The sequence below is a fragment of the Lotus japonicus genome, chromosome 2 (genome assembly GCF_012489685.1).
Source record: "Lotus japonicus ecotype B-129 chromosome 2, LjGifu_v1.2".
In the NCBI taxonomy this organism is placed as follows: Eukaryota; Viridiplantae; Streptophyta; class Magnoliopsida; order Fabales; family Fabaceae; genus Lotus; species Lotus japonicus.
Window position 1 is genome coordinate 28,361,440 of NC_080042.1, and position 15,538 is coordinate 28,376,977.

Genomic DNA, 15,538 nt, shown 5'->3' on the forward strand with positions numbered 1-15,538 from the left:
ATATCCATAGTCGTCAACAATGACCATCCCATATCTCTTGCCACCTATAGACTCAGTTTTCACTGGTCCAAATAGGTCGATATGCAGAAGTTCCAACGGCCTTGAGGTGGAAACAACATTCTTTGCCTTGAACGGGACTTTGGTAAATTTGCCTTTCTGACATGCTTCACAAAGAGCATCTCAAGGGAACTTCAGAGTGGGTAAGCCCCTGACAAGGTCAAGCTTACTCAACTGAGAAATCTTTCTCATACTGGCATGTCCTAACCGTCTATGCCATACCCATTGCTCCTCATTAACAGAAAGAAGGCACTTTACTTTCTGAGATTCCAACTCAGATAATCTGATCTTATAGTGTTGTTCCGCCTCTTGCTGTTAAACAGAACAGAGCCATCGATCTGACTTACAGCCCTGCAAGACTTTTGATTGAAAATAACATCATAACCCTTGTCAGCTAATTGACTTATTGACAATAAGTTATGCGTTAAACCATCTACTAATAGAACATTATCAATGCATGGACTATTATCAATACCAATAGTACCAGAACCAACAATTTTACCCTTCTCAATGCCACCAAAACCAACTTCGCCTCCAGCTTAAGTTTTCGGTCTTGGAACATACGCCTTTCTCCCGTCATGTGTCGCGAGCATCCACTGTCCAGATACCATAATTGGTGTTTCAGTGGAGCGATCAAGGATATCTGCAACATAGATAATCTTTTCCATAGGTACCCACTTTCTGGGTCCTTTCTTGTTAGTTACCCTAGAGGTTCTGACAACTTTGGGTTTCTCAACATGATAATGCAAAGGAATCTGAGCATGATATTTAGACATAGAGAAAGTCCCCTTTTTGAGAGGGGGGTTAGCAACTTTATCAGGCAGTGGTTCAGGCAATATAGTACCAGAGGGTACAAAATGTTCATACAAGGATTCTGCCTTAGGCATAGGAGGCTCCTTTCTACTGGGTCTAGAATAGCCAATGCCGTACATTCCATTTCTGCTTACGCCATAGATCATTGAAGCCATTAAGCTTCTGTCTACGCTTTTAGCTAGGAATCTTTGAAAAGATTTTTCATATTTTGATTCATTCTTACTATCAGAGGCATCACAAGCAACAACTTCTTCTAATTTAACAATTTGATTTTTGAGCACAGAGTTAGAATTTACTAAAGCATGATTACTCTCATTTAATTCAGAAATTATTTTCTCATGTTCAGTAGAAGCTTTAGAGACATGAGAGAAATCCTTTTTCAAATATTTATGCTTAGTCAGAAGAGAGTTATATTTATTCATGATTTCAGACAAATCATCTTTAAGTTCAGAAGTTGAGTAAGATGCGAATACCTCATTTTCTTCATCTAAGTTTGGATCATCCTCTGATGCAGATTCAGCATTAGGTGCATCATTAGACTCTGCTTCTTTGTCCTTGACAATTGCCTTGAGTCCTTCAACAATTTCACCATCAGAATCAACTTCTTCTGACTACGAGTCATCAAAAGTCACCATGAGGCCTTTCTTTGCTTTGAAGTGCTTCTTAGGCTTCTTGTCCTTTTTCAGCTTGGGACAGTCACTCTTGTAATGTCCTGGTTCTTTGCATTCAAAGCAAGTGACTTCTTTTGATGAGGACTTCTTCTGACCGGATGAAGATTCGTGCTTTCCTTTGACCTTTGATGAGCCTCTGTACTTGATCTGCCTGTGCTTCCAGATGCGGTTGAGCTTTCTGGAGATTAGGGTTAGCTCATCTTCATCAGAATCTTCAGAGGTTTCTTCAGATTCTTCTGCTGCTTGGAGAGCTTTGGCCTTTTCAGATTTGGATTTCAAGGCTATAGACTTCTTCATGTGAGTCTGATGCTCTTCACGATCTAACTCATGACTCTTCAGCATACTTATGAGTTCTTCCAAACTCAACTGGTCAAGGTCTCTTGAAAACTTCAAGGAAGTTATCAAAGGTACCCAGTTTTCAGGAAGACCTCTAAGAATGCTCTTGACATGATCAGCAGTGGTGTAGCTTTTGTTGAGAACTCTTATTCCTGTAACAATCACCTGGAATCTGGAAAACATATCTCCAATGGATTCGCCAGGTTCCATCTGGAAAGCTTCGTACTTCTTGATCATAGACAGCGCCTTTGTCTCCTTCACTTCTTTGTTTCCTTCATGAGTCATCTTCAAAGAATCAAAGACAGACTTAGCATACTCACGATCTGCTATCTTCTAATATTCTTCATAAGAGATAGCGTTGAGAAGAATGGTTCTAGCTTTATGATGTTCTGAGTATTTCTTCTTCTGCTCAACCGTCATCTTTTCTCTTGAGATCTTTTCGCCATCAGCATCAACTGGACGCGTGTAGCCATCCCCGATGATATCCCAGAGATCAGCATCGAAGCCAAGAAAGAAGCTTTCGATTCTATCTTTCCAGTACTCGAACTTTTCTCCATCAAAGATAGGAGGCTTTGCACTGTATACATCTTTTTGCGCATCACTGGTGGTAGCCATCACAGTTTTTCACACCAGCCCGGATCACTGAACACTGTTAGGTGTGGGGGAAACAGAACCTTCGCTCTGATACCAATTGAAGGTATGAAAAACGATAGAAAGGGGGGATTGAATAGCGTTTTCAACTAAAAACGTTTCCCTCTTGAGATTTGGACAAATCTCTCGAACAAACAACACAAGGTGCAAAGATAAGAGATGAAGAGAAGCACACAAGTATTTTATCCTGGTTCACTTGATAATCACTCAAGCTAATCCAGTCCACCCGTTAAGGTGATTTCTTCCTTCTTAGAATGAAGGCAATCCACTATTCAATGTTTGTTACAACTGCACTAGCAACCTGCTCAGTGACTAACAATACAATGAACTAGCAAAACACTAAGATTCACTCTCTTAGTCTTCTCAAGGAGCTAACCAAACTTGGTCCCTTAAGAAAATACAAACTCACAGTTTGAATGGTTTGGTTTACAATGAAGTGCTTCTAAGAAAGCTAGGGTAAACACAATAAGAACGATGAAGAAAGATTGCTAAGAGAAAGATAAAATATCGCTTGAGTATTGCACAAAGTTTCTTAGCGTCTTCTTCTAACTTCAGCCTTTATTTATACTCCAAGGATTAGGGTTGTATCCATTGTTTGAAATGCTACCGTTGGAGGGAAAATCCGGAACTTCCAGATTCAGATGTGGCTGAACATCTTAGGTAAGGCCGTCAGGATAGTACAATTACTTTTGTACTTGGATAGCGACGTGAGCCTTATCCTAGTTGACTTCTGATCAGGCGACGCTTCATGTTGGAACTTGTGAAGCTTGGTGATCAGAGTCAGAGGGAAGCTTAGATCCTCTGACCTTCGTATCATCTGCTTCTGGACAACAGAGTTGGAAGTACTTGGTCTTCAGAGCCAGCTTACTCTTGGACTTCAGAATCTTCACTTCTTAGCTTCTGGAGCTTCAGAACTTCTGGACCTTCAGAGCTTCTGGACCTTCAGAGCTTCTGGTCTTTAGAACTTTAAGTGATCTGAATCCACATCAGAGCTTATCATCTTCAGAACTTCTGAAGCATATACTACTGTTCAATCAGAACATAATGAGTGCGAAAGCGTTGCGTTGGTTACTCTTTTTGGCTTAGTGCTTCTTAGAAAGTGTCTTTTGACCAGAGTCAGAGCTTGTCATTTAAACACTTAGAAAACAACGTTAGAGTACCATAATTGTTCATACACAATGGTTAACATGTAATCATCAAAGCATAGAGTTGTACTACATGACCAAATCTTGGTCTTACATATGAGTGTTCACCTTGCAATATCATCCGGGGAAAGCTAATGTTGTGGCTGACGCTCTCAGTCGAAAGGCTATTCATGTATCCTCGTTGATGATTAGGAGTTGGAATTGTTGGAAGCATTCTGAGATCTAAGCTTGGATGTTAAGCTAGCACCTGGAAAGCTGAGTTTCGGATTGGTGACGGTGTTTAGTGGACTCTTGGATGAGATTAAGTTGAAACAAGAGACTGACGAGGAGTTGAAAGAGAGGTGCAAGCTTGTGACACAATACGGCGTTGTAAGCGACGAGTCTGCGTACCCAACGACGCGGAGATGAGGAGGTTGATCTTGGATGAAGGACATAAGAGCCGATTGAGCATTCATCCGGGAATGACGAAGATGTATCAGGACTTGAAACTTCATTCAAGGTGGCCTGGGATGAAGAAGCAGGTAGCTGAATATGTATCGACGTGTTTGACATGTGAAAAGGCGAAGGTGGAACACCAAAAGCCTACAGGGAAGTTGCAATTGTTAGATGTCCCAGAGTGGAAGTGGGATAGTGTATCTATGGACTTCGTGACGGCATTACCGCTAACACGGAAGAGGTTCGATGCGATATGGGTGATAGTTGATCGGTTGATGAAGATTGCTCACTTCGTACCAATCAATCTAAGTTACAAGGTGGAGAAGTTGGCGGAGATTTACATAGCTGAAATTGTGCGTCTGCACGGGGTACCGTCCAGCATTGTGTCAGACAGAGACCCGAGGTTTACTTCGCGTTTCTGGGGAGCTTTACAAGAAGCATTGGGAACCAAACTGGGGTTGAGTTCTGCTTATCATCCACAGACGGATGGGCAGACCGAGAGGACTGTAACACCCCGATTTCGGTGGCGTCACTTTAGTAACCAAAAAGAAATGAACGCGGAAAAACGTGAATATTTTTTTTTTGATAATATAAGCAAGACTGAAATAAATAAAACTCTAATACGAAAGATAACAGAACTAATATACAATAATAATTACAGCCCCCGTTGTAAGTAGCAAACCACGTCACGAGTAAACCTCCAGTGACGGGAAGTAAGGAAAAGTACGCCCGTAGGCAATATGTACAAACCAAATGGAAAGGTTAAGTGTCCGCAACACAAACCTTCAAAAATGAGAATAAGTTAGCCCAATCGGCCTGAAACAAGACCTCCTAGCCCAACCAACTCTCTGTGATCCCCGTAGAGAACCACACAAAAAGCTATAGGCGGGAAACTACCCTGTCCCCAAAGAAACAAATGACGGTCAGAGCTATGTGCTAGCATGCAAAACTATGTGCTAGCATGATCGTCGTCTGAATCTGAATCCAGAACGACCAAGTCTACAAACACTATCCGTCCTCCCCTCGCAACCGCGATGCGCTCCGGTGCTGGACTCACGGTCTTAGGGCCCGATCCATGATCATCAATGATAGCAACCGTGGGTGAGCTGGACTCTAAAGAAGTCGCTCCCACCGGCTCCTGCTCTGAGGGGTCCTCATCATCAGAGGATGATGGTGGTGGTGGTCCTAATCCTGGTCCGCAGTGCACTCCGGACGGCAAGTTGAAACTGACAGTGCACCTCCTCAGCACTCTCTCCATCAAGTGTCCTACTCTGTCTACGCGATCCTCCATGATCCTCCTCGAGTATGTCGCGCGATGGCTAGCGGGGTCGACCACCCACGCGCTGGGGTCATCCTGATCTATCATCTCATATCTAGTCCCCCCCGAAGGGTGGACCATCATGAACCAATCCGCTAAAGACATCTGACAATGAGCGTAGTCCGCCAAAACACACACAGAAGACGCGAGGGTCAACTCCAAAGAATTATGTAAATAAGATCACCAATAGATACAAATAAGAGATTAGCCACTTAGGCTTATAGCTAGAGATAGCATCCTAGGGTTGCATATTCCACAATGACTATAAACGACAGTAATAACAAATAGCATGCATCAAATAGGATTAACAATTATCAATCACACTCAGCAACTAAGTCAGTATGCATGTTGCATGAAATGCAGATGACGGTTAACCCAGTTAACCAAATGCATTCCGGAAAGGATGGACATCAACGGATCAGCCCTAGCACCAGCCACGGTGGGACCATTTCGGCCCGCGTGCCTCTTATACCAACAACAACGGTAGTCAGATCAGCATAAAACCCGAAGGTCTGCCATTTCGGTCTGCTACTAAGAGTCGCCTAATAGCGCTCTTACGCGGAAATCCGGGTCTTATGACCATTTTGGAATCCACCGAGGTCCGAAGTCCGTCTCGTGTTAATACCTCATTAATGGTGCATGAATGCGAAACGATTAGCCAAACAACGTCTCCGACCTCACTCGACACGTCGCCACGTGTTCTAGCTAAATTAATGTCTCTAAAAGCTTACCCTAAGGTAAAGTCGATTCGGCGACAAAAGACACTTCTTTACAACAACACATTCTCTCATGATGATCTCCAAATCATCCGACTCATCTCCATCCGATGGTCAAAATTGCTCAACGAGCAAGAGTATCAACATACTCGGAAACTACCTATTTCCCGGCTTATCTCTCAGATAGCCTAACAACACAACTGCTCCCAGAGCACAAGAGTACCAACATACTCAAAACTTATAATTTTTCTCAACACTTGGATCCGATGACACTTCTCGTTTTCCAAAACTAAGATTTGAACCCTTAGCTTTCCTTCGAGATTATTATCATTACTTAAAGATTTAGAGGTTGTTTAATGTCTTATGAGTTTTCCTTACAAAATAGATTTCCATTTAGTCTTATTGCAAATCTTATGATTTTTCAAGATCTCCTAACCCCAAATAACTCCCAGAGAATGTCTCGATCCCTTAAAATAAAACTAGGCCCGAATCCTCGTTCGTCCTGTCAAACTTCCTCAAAACTCTCATAAAAAAATCGGCATGACTTGCCCGCTATTCTCACTCCTCAGTACCACAGTATATATGAAAAGGCATAGTTAAATCAGTACAGTCAATCAAACATATCATATATGTCAACACATTCTAGAATAACCACATAGCACTTAGCATATAGGCAATTATCACACATCCTAGATTAACCATTTAGCACGTACCACGTAATTCAATCTCAAAACAGTCAGTAGATGAATCATCTACATTGTCAGCCGAAGCCTCAGAAAACATTTTTCCAGTCAAACACAAACAAGTGCATAAACAGTAAATCAAGTCGAAAGCCTCGACACCTAAGCATTAACTAAGGATTCAGTGAATAGCCCTCACTTGTAGATTCTCCAGGATACTCTTCGAATGCTCCTACACAATCAGCTCCTTGCTCTTCAGGAAATTCTTCAAAAGAACCTTTAGAGTAAAACCACAGAATTCCATCAGAATCTATCAGAACTCAGAAAACATTACTCACTAAGGTTACACGAAGTAGTATATACTCCGAGGTACGATAATCTAGCGCGAAAGGACAAGTTTTTTGAAAAAGAATTTTCTTCCTCCTCCTAGGGTGTTCTCGGCCACAATTGGTAATTGTGCGGGTCGATTTTTCTTCGATCAAACTTGGTTCCTAGGTTATCATTAGTCGTAACTAAGGGTATTCTAAACTCGAAAAAATTATCGGATCGAAAACTGTCGCAGGGGTATTTTGGTCAATATTTTTAGCTCAGAATTTCAAAATTGGAATTTCGAAAAGCAAATTGGATGGGGACGTCACCAACGACGTTTATGACGACTAATCCTACTAGCACTAAGCTAAGGCGATAGTTTTCAGCCCAAAGGACGGAACTTTGTCCCAAAATGGGTATTTGAAGTAGAATTGAAACTCGACGGTAGTTTTTCGAGAATCGGCGCAGTATTATTAGCTAAACATGCTCTTGGGCACGTAGGGAAGATGTTTAGATAGAAAAATGAAGTTATCTGGATAGTTTTGCAAAAACCTCAAAACTAGGAGCACAGAAAGACATAGTGAAAAGCTACGGAAAAGACGATCAGAGGTAAGGATTAGCGACTATACCTCGATACCTTCAAGTAGCAACTGTTGAATCAACGATCAAGCAAGAAATGAAGAAAATCTTCTCTTCTCCCTCCTCTAGCAAACTCGCGGCCTCTTGGGAAGAAAATGGAGAAGTTTTGTGATTTTTCTCATCTTTCTTGCTATATATAGAGGATGGAAAAACGCGGGAAAATGAAAGTTTCGCGATTCCGATTTTTCCGGCTTCATTCTCCGTGAATTCTAAGATAGGTTTTGGCGACATAATTCCAAAACTCAAAAGAGGTTTCCTTGTATTTTAAGTGACTAATGCAAAGTCGGTGTAAAACTATTTTACCCGATAAGTTACTTTTTGCATTGAATGTCGGAAGAGAAAACTTCCTTCTGAAGAAAAATTGAAATCATCAAGAGAAATGGGTGTATGTAACACCCCGATTTCGGTGGCGTCACTTTAGTAACCAAAAGTAAAACTTAATGCGGAAAAACGTGAATATTTTTTTTTGATAATAACTAAGACAAGACTGAATTAAATAAAACCCAAAAGCGAAAGGTAATAAAACTATAATACAATATATAAACATCCCCCGCTGTAAGTAACAACCTCGTCACGAGTAACCTCCAGTGACGGAAAGAAAAGTGTAGCGCCCGAAGGCAATATGTACAGACTGAAAGTAAAGGTGAAGTGTCCGCAACACCATCCCTCAAAACTGAGAATAAGCTGGCCCATCGGCCTGAAACAAGACCTCCTAAGTCCAACCAACTCTCTGTGATTCCTGTAAAGAAACCACACAAAAAGCTATAGGTGGGAAACTACCCTGTCCCCAAAGAAAACAAATGATGTTCAGAGCTAAGACTCTACTCCTACACTAATCCCATCTCGAGGAGCTCACACCAGCACTAAAACCTACATGCTAGCATGATCGTCGTCCGAATCTGAATTCAGAACGACCTAGTCTAAGTACACCATCCGTCCTCCTCTCGCTACCGCGATGCGCTCCTGTTCCAGTATCTCAACTCTAGTTCCCCCCGAAGGGTGAACCATCATGATCTAGTCCGCCGTGGACATCTGACAAAGGGCGTTTGTCCGCCAAAGCACACACAGAAGACGCGAGGGTCAACTCCAAAGAATTATGTAAATAATAACATCGATAGATACAGATAATAGAATAGCCACTTAGGCTTATAGCTAGGGATAACATCCTAGGGTTACATATTCCATAACGAACATAAATGACAATAAAAACACTTAACATGTTCCAAATAGGATTAACAAATAACAATCACATTCGACAACTAAGTCAGTATGCATGTTGCATGAAATGATATGCAGGTTAACCCAGTCAACCAATATGCAATCCGGAACGGATGGACATCAACGGATCAGCCCTAGCACCAGCCACGGTGGGACGGCCCGCGTGCCTCTTACTCCAACATCAGCGGTAGTCAGATCAGCCGTAACCCGTAGGTCTGCCATTTCGGTCTGCTACAAGAGACGTCTACAAACGCTCTTACACGGAAATCCGGGTCTTATGACCATTTTGGAATCCGACGAGGTCCAGAGTACGTCCTGTGTTAATACCCCATTAATGTTGCATGAATGCAGGATGATTAGTCAAACAACGTCTCCGAATCTCACTCGACACGTCGCCACGTGTTCTAGCTAAATTAAAGTCTCTAAAAGCTTACCCTAAGGTAAAGTCGATTCTGCGACAAAAGACACTTCTTTCCACAACACACATTCTCTCATGATGATCTCCAAATCATCCGACTCATCTCAATCCGAGGGTCACAACTGCTCAACGAGCACAGAGTATCACACTCTCGGAAACTAACGGTTTCCCGGACTTATCCCCAGGATAGCCCAACAACATAGCTGCTCCAACAGCACAACAACAAACGCTGCTCCAACAGCCCCACAACACCTACATACTCGAAGCCTCTCAACTTTCTCAATACTGGGATCCGAGGACACTTCTCGTTTTCCAAAACTAAGATTTGACTTCCACGCCTTCCTTTCGAGTTTATTATCATTAATTAAAGATTTAGAGGTTGTTTAATGTCTTATGAGTTTTCTTTACAAAATACTATCCTTTTAGTCTTATCGCAAATCCTATAAGTTCTCGGGATCTCCAAATCCCCAAATGACTCCAGAGAATGTCTCGATCCATAAACATCATAACAAGGCCCGAATCTCATTCGTCCTATCAAGCTTTCTCAAAACTCTCAAAATAAAATCGGCATGACCTGCCCGCTATTCTCACCATTCAGAAACTCAGATTTCATTGCAAAAACATAAATAACTCAGCACAATCAATCAACATGTCATATATCAACATATTAAGCAATAACCACATAGCACTTAGCATATAAGCATGCACCACACATCCTAAGGTACCCACTTAGCACATAGCATGTAAGTCAATCATCAAAAACATAGTAGTAGATGCATCATCTACATTGTCAGCCGAAGCCTCAGAAAACATTTTTCCAATCAAACACAAACAAGTGCATAAACAGTAAATCAATGTCGAAAGCATCGACCCTAAGCATTAACTAGAGATTCAGTGAGATGCCCTCACCTATAGGTTCTCCAGAATGATCGTCTAACGCTTCCTCGCAAGCAAAGCCTTGTTCCTCGGGAAACTCTTCAAAAGCACCTTTAGAACAAAACCACAGAAATCAATCAAAATCTATCGAAAACTAAGTTATCGATACTTACTAAGGTTACTCGAAGTAATCTATACTCTAAGGTACGATAATCTAGCGCGAAAGACAAGTTTTCGGAAAAGGAAATTTTCCTCCTCCCCCCTAATAGGTTCGGCCACTTTTCACAATTAGGAGACTCGATTTTTCTTCGATCAAACTTGGTTCCTATGCTATCATTAGCCGTAACTAAGGGTATTCTGAACTCGGAAAAATTATCGGATCAAAAACTGTCGCAGGGGTATTTTGGTCATGATTTTTAACTTAGAAATTTCAAACTGAAATCCCAAAAACCAAATTTGACAGGGACGTTACTAACGACGTTTATGACAACTAATCCTACTAGCATTAAGCTAAGGCGATAGTTTTCAGCCTAAAGGTTGAAGCTTTACTCCAAAAACTCCAAAAATGGGTATTTTAGGCTAAAATTGATTCCGGCGGAATTCCGGCGACATAACGGAAAATCTAACCCGGCAGAAGTGATCTTGGGCACATAAGGAAGAGGTTTAGAATCAGAAATGAAATATTCAGGATAGTTTTGCAAAAACCCATAAACTATCAGCTCAGAAAAGTCTACAGAAAAGCTATGGAAAAAGCGATCAGAGGTAAGGATTAGCGACTATACCTCGAAACCTTGAAGCAGCAACTGATTGATCAACGATCAAGCAAGTAATGAAGAAAATTCTTCTTCCTTCTTCCTTGGATGAACTCGCGGCCTTGAGGAGAGAAAATGGAGGAGTTTTGTGTTTTTTTCTCACTTGTTTGCTATATATAGAAGATGGAAATTCGCGGGAAAATGAAAGTTTCGCGAATCTGATTTTTCCGGCGTCATTCTCCGTGAATTCTAAGATATGTTTTGGCAAAAGAATTCCAAAACTAAAAAGATGTCTCCTTGTATTTTTGGCAACTAATGCATAGTCGGTGTAAAACTATTTTACCCGATAAGTTGCTTTTTGCATCAAATGTCGGAATGGAAAACTTCCTTCTGAAGAAAGATTGAAATCATCAAGAGAAATGGGTGTACGCGTGTAGAATCTTCATTTGAAGCTCTGAATAGAAAAATTCTTCATTGTCGGTTGATTCTAGGGTTTTGAAATACCAGGGATTCGGTTTCGGCAAACTTCCGATGATTGGAATCGGACGTTCTTAGATCCTAGAGTTTCGCCTCGAAACGATTTTGATATATGGAAAAAGAGAAGTTCTAACATTTCTCTGAAGATTTTTGGACTAAAATCCTACAGTGTTCCAAGGGTGGAACATAGTGTTATTTCCTAAGATTCTTGTGTTAGGTTTTTAAAGCGAATATTAGTCGTGCTATAACTTAAATCGACTTCGATACAATCCTCAGACTTTCCCTGAACTTTCTCCTTCATATATTTGTTTCATTTGGTAAACTCTAGTTCAGGTTTCCCTTCACGATACATCAACCCTAATCGTGAATAAGACTTTATTCACTTAGCATAAGCTTAAAAACTTGGGTCTTACAGTGTACGCATGTGGAATCTTCATTTGAAGCTCCGAATAGAAAAAGTCTTCATCGTCGGTTGATTCTAGGGTTCTTGAACTATCAGGGTTCTAGTTTCGGCAAACTTCCGAGGATTGGAATCGGACGTTCGTAGATCCTAGGGTTTCGCCTTGAAACGCTTGTTATATATGGATTAAGAGAAGTTCTAACATTTCTCTGAAGATTTTTGGAATTAGCTTCCATCGTGCCTTTAAGTGAAAACTAGCTATTTACTAGGGTTTCTGCCCTAGGTTTAAGCGTATATTGATCGTGCTATACCTTTTATCGATTTTGATACAATCCTTAGACTTTTCCTGAACTTTCTCCTTCATAAATTTATTTCATTTAGTAAACTCTTGTTCAGGTTTCCCTTCACGATACATCAACCCTAATCGCGAATAAGAATTTTATCCACTTGGCATAAGCTTAAAAACTTGGGTCTTACAAGGACGATCCAATCATTGGAGGATTTGCTAAGAGCTTGTGTTTTGGATCATAAAGGAAGTTGGGATGAGTTGTTGCCTTTGATCGAGTTCAGCTACAACAACAGTTTTCATGCGAGCATAGGGATGGCGCCTTACGAAGCGATGTACGGTCGAAGGTGTCGTACACCCTTATGTTGGCATCAAGATGGGGATAACTTGGTTATTGGGCCTGAATTAGTTCAGCAAACCACGGAGGAAGTGAAGCTAATCCAAGAAAGGATGAGGATCTCGCAAAGTCGTCAAAAGAGTTATGCAGACAATCGGAGAAAGGAGCTGGAGTTTCAAGCGGGAGATCATGTCTTCTTGCGGGTCACCCCGAGGACTGGTGTCGGAAGGGCGATCAAGTCAAAGAAGCTTACTCCAAAGTTCATTGGACCGTATCAGATTACTCCAAAGCTTTCTCCGATCTATTTTAAACTCAATGTGACAAATTCTAGTTTTTCATTTATACCTTAAGATACGTAAAATAACGTTTTCGTTTACTTAAACGCTAAAACAAATATGCACGAAAACATTGTTTTACATGTAATAATTATTTTATGCCTAAATAACAATAATAATTACTTTTAAAAATATGTATTATAAATATTATAATCCTAATTAAAATATTTATAAAATAAAATTTATTTTTTATTATATTAATACAATTTAATTAAATTACTGAGTGAAAATTTACTTTAACAATTGCATACAAGAGTAAAGCAGACATTATATAAACATTGTTCTAATTATTTCTCTACATCCATAATTCATAACATCCCAGATTCCCAATGTCATAATAAAGCATATACTCTTTTTGTCTCTCCTCTCCTCTTTACTTTACATCAATTTGTTTTTTTTTTATGTCAGCTTCCATTTTTGCTGTCATTTAATGGAACTAACTGTACACAGAGTGCAGACAGAACCTACTGCGGCAAATCCGTTACTGTACGCATCACGAATCAAGGCCCCAGTGCTTCTGACTACCCACTATTTCCTAACAACTCTTTTTCTCTTTCTACGTGAACACTACACTCACATTCTAACATTTTCTCATAATTATTCGAAATTAATTTGAGTTTCACTAATTGAAAATAAGACTCTTATTTTTAAAGGACCTCAAATTAATTTCAAACAATAAATAAGAGTGTTAAAACGAGAGTGTTCCTAACATTATTATGTCTATATCTATGTAGCTCCTACTCCAAGAAAGTCAATAAATGGCATGTTAATCTTATTCCCCACATCCTCATTTTGACCAAAAATTGATGTACTGGTCTTGTTGGTGGCAACCGACTCAGACACTGAAACTTCTGAGTTTGAAACTGAGCAGTTGGATTGATCGACACCCATCAGCTTTCCCACGTTACCACGATCTGATGAACCGTTCCAAGCGCTGAAAAACTTGTCACAACCCACATCCCCCACTGGGACATTGCTTTCTCCATATAGACCTGCAGTTCCAGAGATTCACAAACATTAACATATCGTGTTGAGGAAGCAAGAAATGTTACTACTAGTGCGCATTTATTTCAGATTAAAAAGAAAAAAGTTAGATGTGCTCCAGCGTTTTATAAAATTAAAATTTTTTAAAAGCTTAAACAAAGACGTAAGTTTTAAATATTCTTAAATTTTTTTAAAATATGTGTTAACGACTCTTAAAACACTTGGTTAAATCACTATGAATTAAAAAACAACTTAAAAAGTAATTTCAAGACAGAAGCTGAAACAAGCCTACCTTAATTACCACATCATTCAGAAAAAAACTCACACATAAATTCTAATTTTAAAATCAATTGGAAAAAAATATCTAAACACGTATCAGCTAATAAATGAATTTACTTCAGAATCATTTTTTGTATCTGTTTTTTATAATGCAGCGTAAGAGAATTTTCAAATAGAGAACCAAACCATACCGATTAGTGATCCATAGGCTTGAAAAGTGTTCTGGTTATGAAAATGCCTGGGAATAGATCTGAACGAAGAGGGAGTGAGGGAGAGGTTGGTGCATGCTGAGGCAGATTCATCAATGGTGCTTGAAATAGTTGATTCACTGGCTGCAGCATTCTTTGACAAAAGAAGATTTAACACCTTTGCATCAGGGTTTTGAAATGTGGGCTTTCTCCTTCTGTGCTGCTGCTCCCTTTGCCTCCTAGCCATCATCACATGCCAATGGTTCTTCACTGCATTGTCTGTTCTGCCAGGGAAGAGTCTTGAAATCATAGCCCATTTGGTGCCGTACATTTTATGAGCAGCCAAGAGCCTCTCCTCTTCTTCCACAGTGAATGCCGATCTGTTAATTTTAGGATCTAGCTGATTAAACCACCTCAATCTGCAACTTTTTCCTGCGTTCCGCACACAACACAATACAACAGCAAGAGTTATATGCTAAAAGTAATTAAGTTAATTGCATTATTTAAAATCTTCTACCATGAATCTTAAAAATGATAAAGTTAATTGGATCCAAACATGCAATAAGTATTTGAAACATTTAACAGATTTCATCTAAAAATATAAACTTTTGGCCATTTAACTGAAATGGATTCTCATTCTAGATTACCTGTTCTTCCTTCGAGATGTTCTGCGATGGAGTTCCAGTTTCGAGGACCAAATTGAGCAACAAGCTCTTTAAGCTTGGCATCTTCAGCGGCTCTCCAGTGACCTCTAACACAAAGCTTGGTGGGCCCATTTTTTCCAAACGCCGAAGAATCGTTGGCTTCAACTTCATCATCCCCTTGATCGATAGGAACAGGATCGGAAGGGGGAAAATCCATGTCCATAGAGGAACCATAACCAGCATTGTTGAAGTGTGGTGATGAAGCCATGGTGACTGAAAAAGACCCAGAAAGAAGGTTTTTTAACAATGCTAGTAGGAAACAAAAGCCAAAAAAAAATTTGATAAAGTGAAGAGTTTTTTTTTTGTGAGAAAATAAAAAGAAAGAAGGAAATCAAACGGCAAAGAGATTAAATGGAAATGTATGTTCCTTCCTCTTACATCTAGGATGATACAGTGAAACTGAATCACAGAAGGGAGAGGGAGAATTAATTTGTTATGGAGTGGATTTGGATGAGTGAGAAGAAACAAGAACAACGTTTTAAAGAAGAGTTCAAACTAGAGAGAGAGAACGTTA

The 15,538-nt window shown here is 40.1% G+C and overlaps 1 protein-coding gene across 1 annotated transcript; it reads right to left on the reverse strand.

The window, feature by feature from the left end:
- Positions 1-13,595: 13,595 nt before the first annotated feature.
- On the reverse strand, positions 13,596-15,232 carry LOC130736298 (transcription factor MYB54-like). The gene is made up of 3 exons (XM_057588140.1): positions 14,968-15,232; positions 14,324-14,752; positions 13,596-13,861 (listed from the first exon to the last, which is right to left on the reverse strand). Exons 1-3 carry the CDS (start codon positions 15,230-15,232, stop codon positions 13,596-13,598), a joined length of 960 nt encoding a protein of 319 aa, XP_057444123.1.
- Positions 15,233-15,538: the final 306 nt, after the last annotated feature.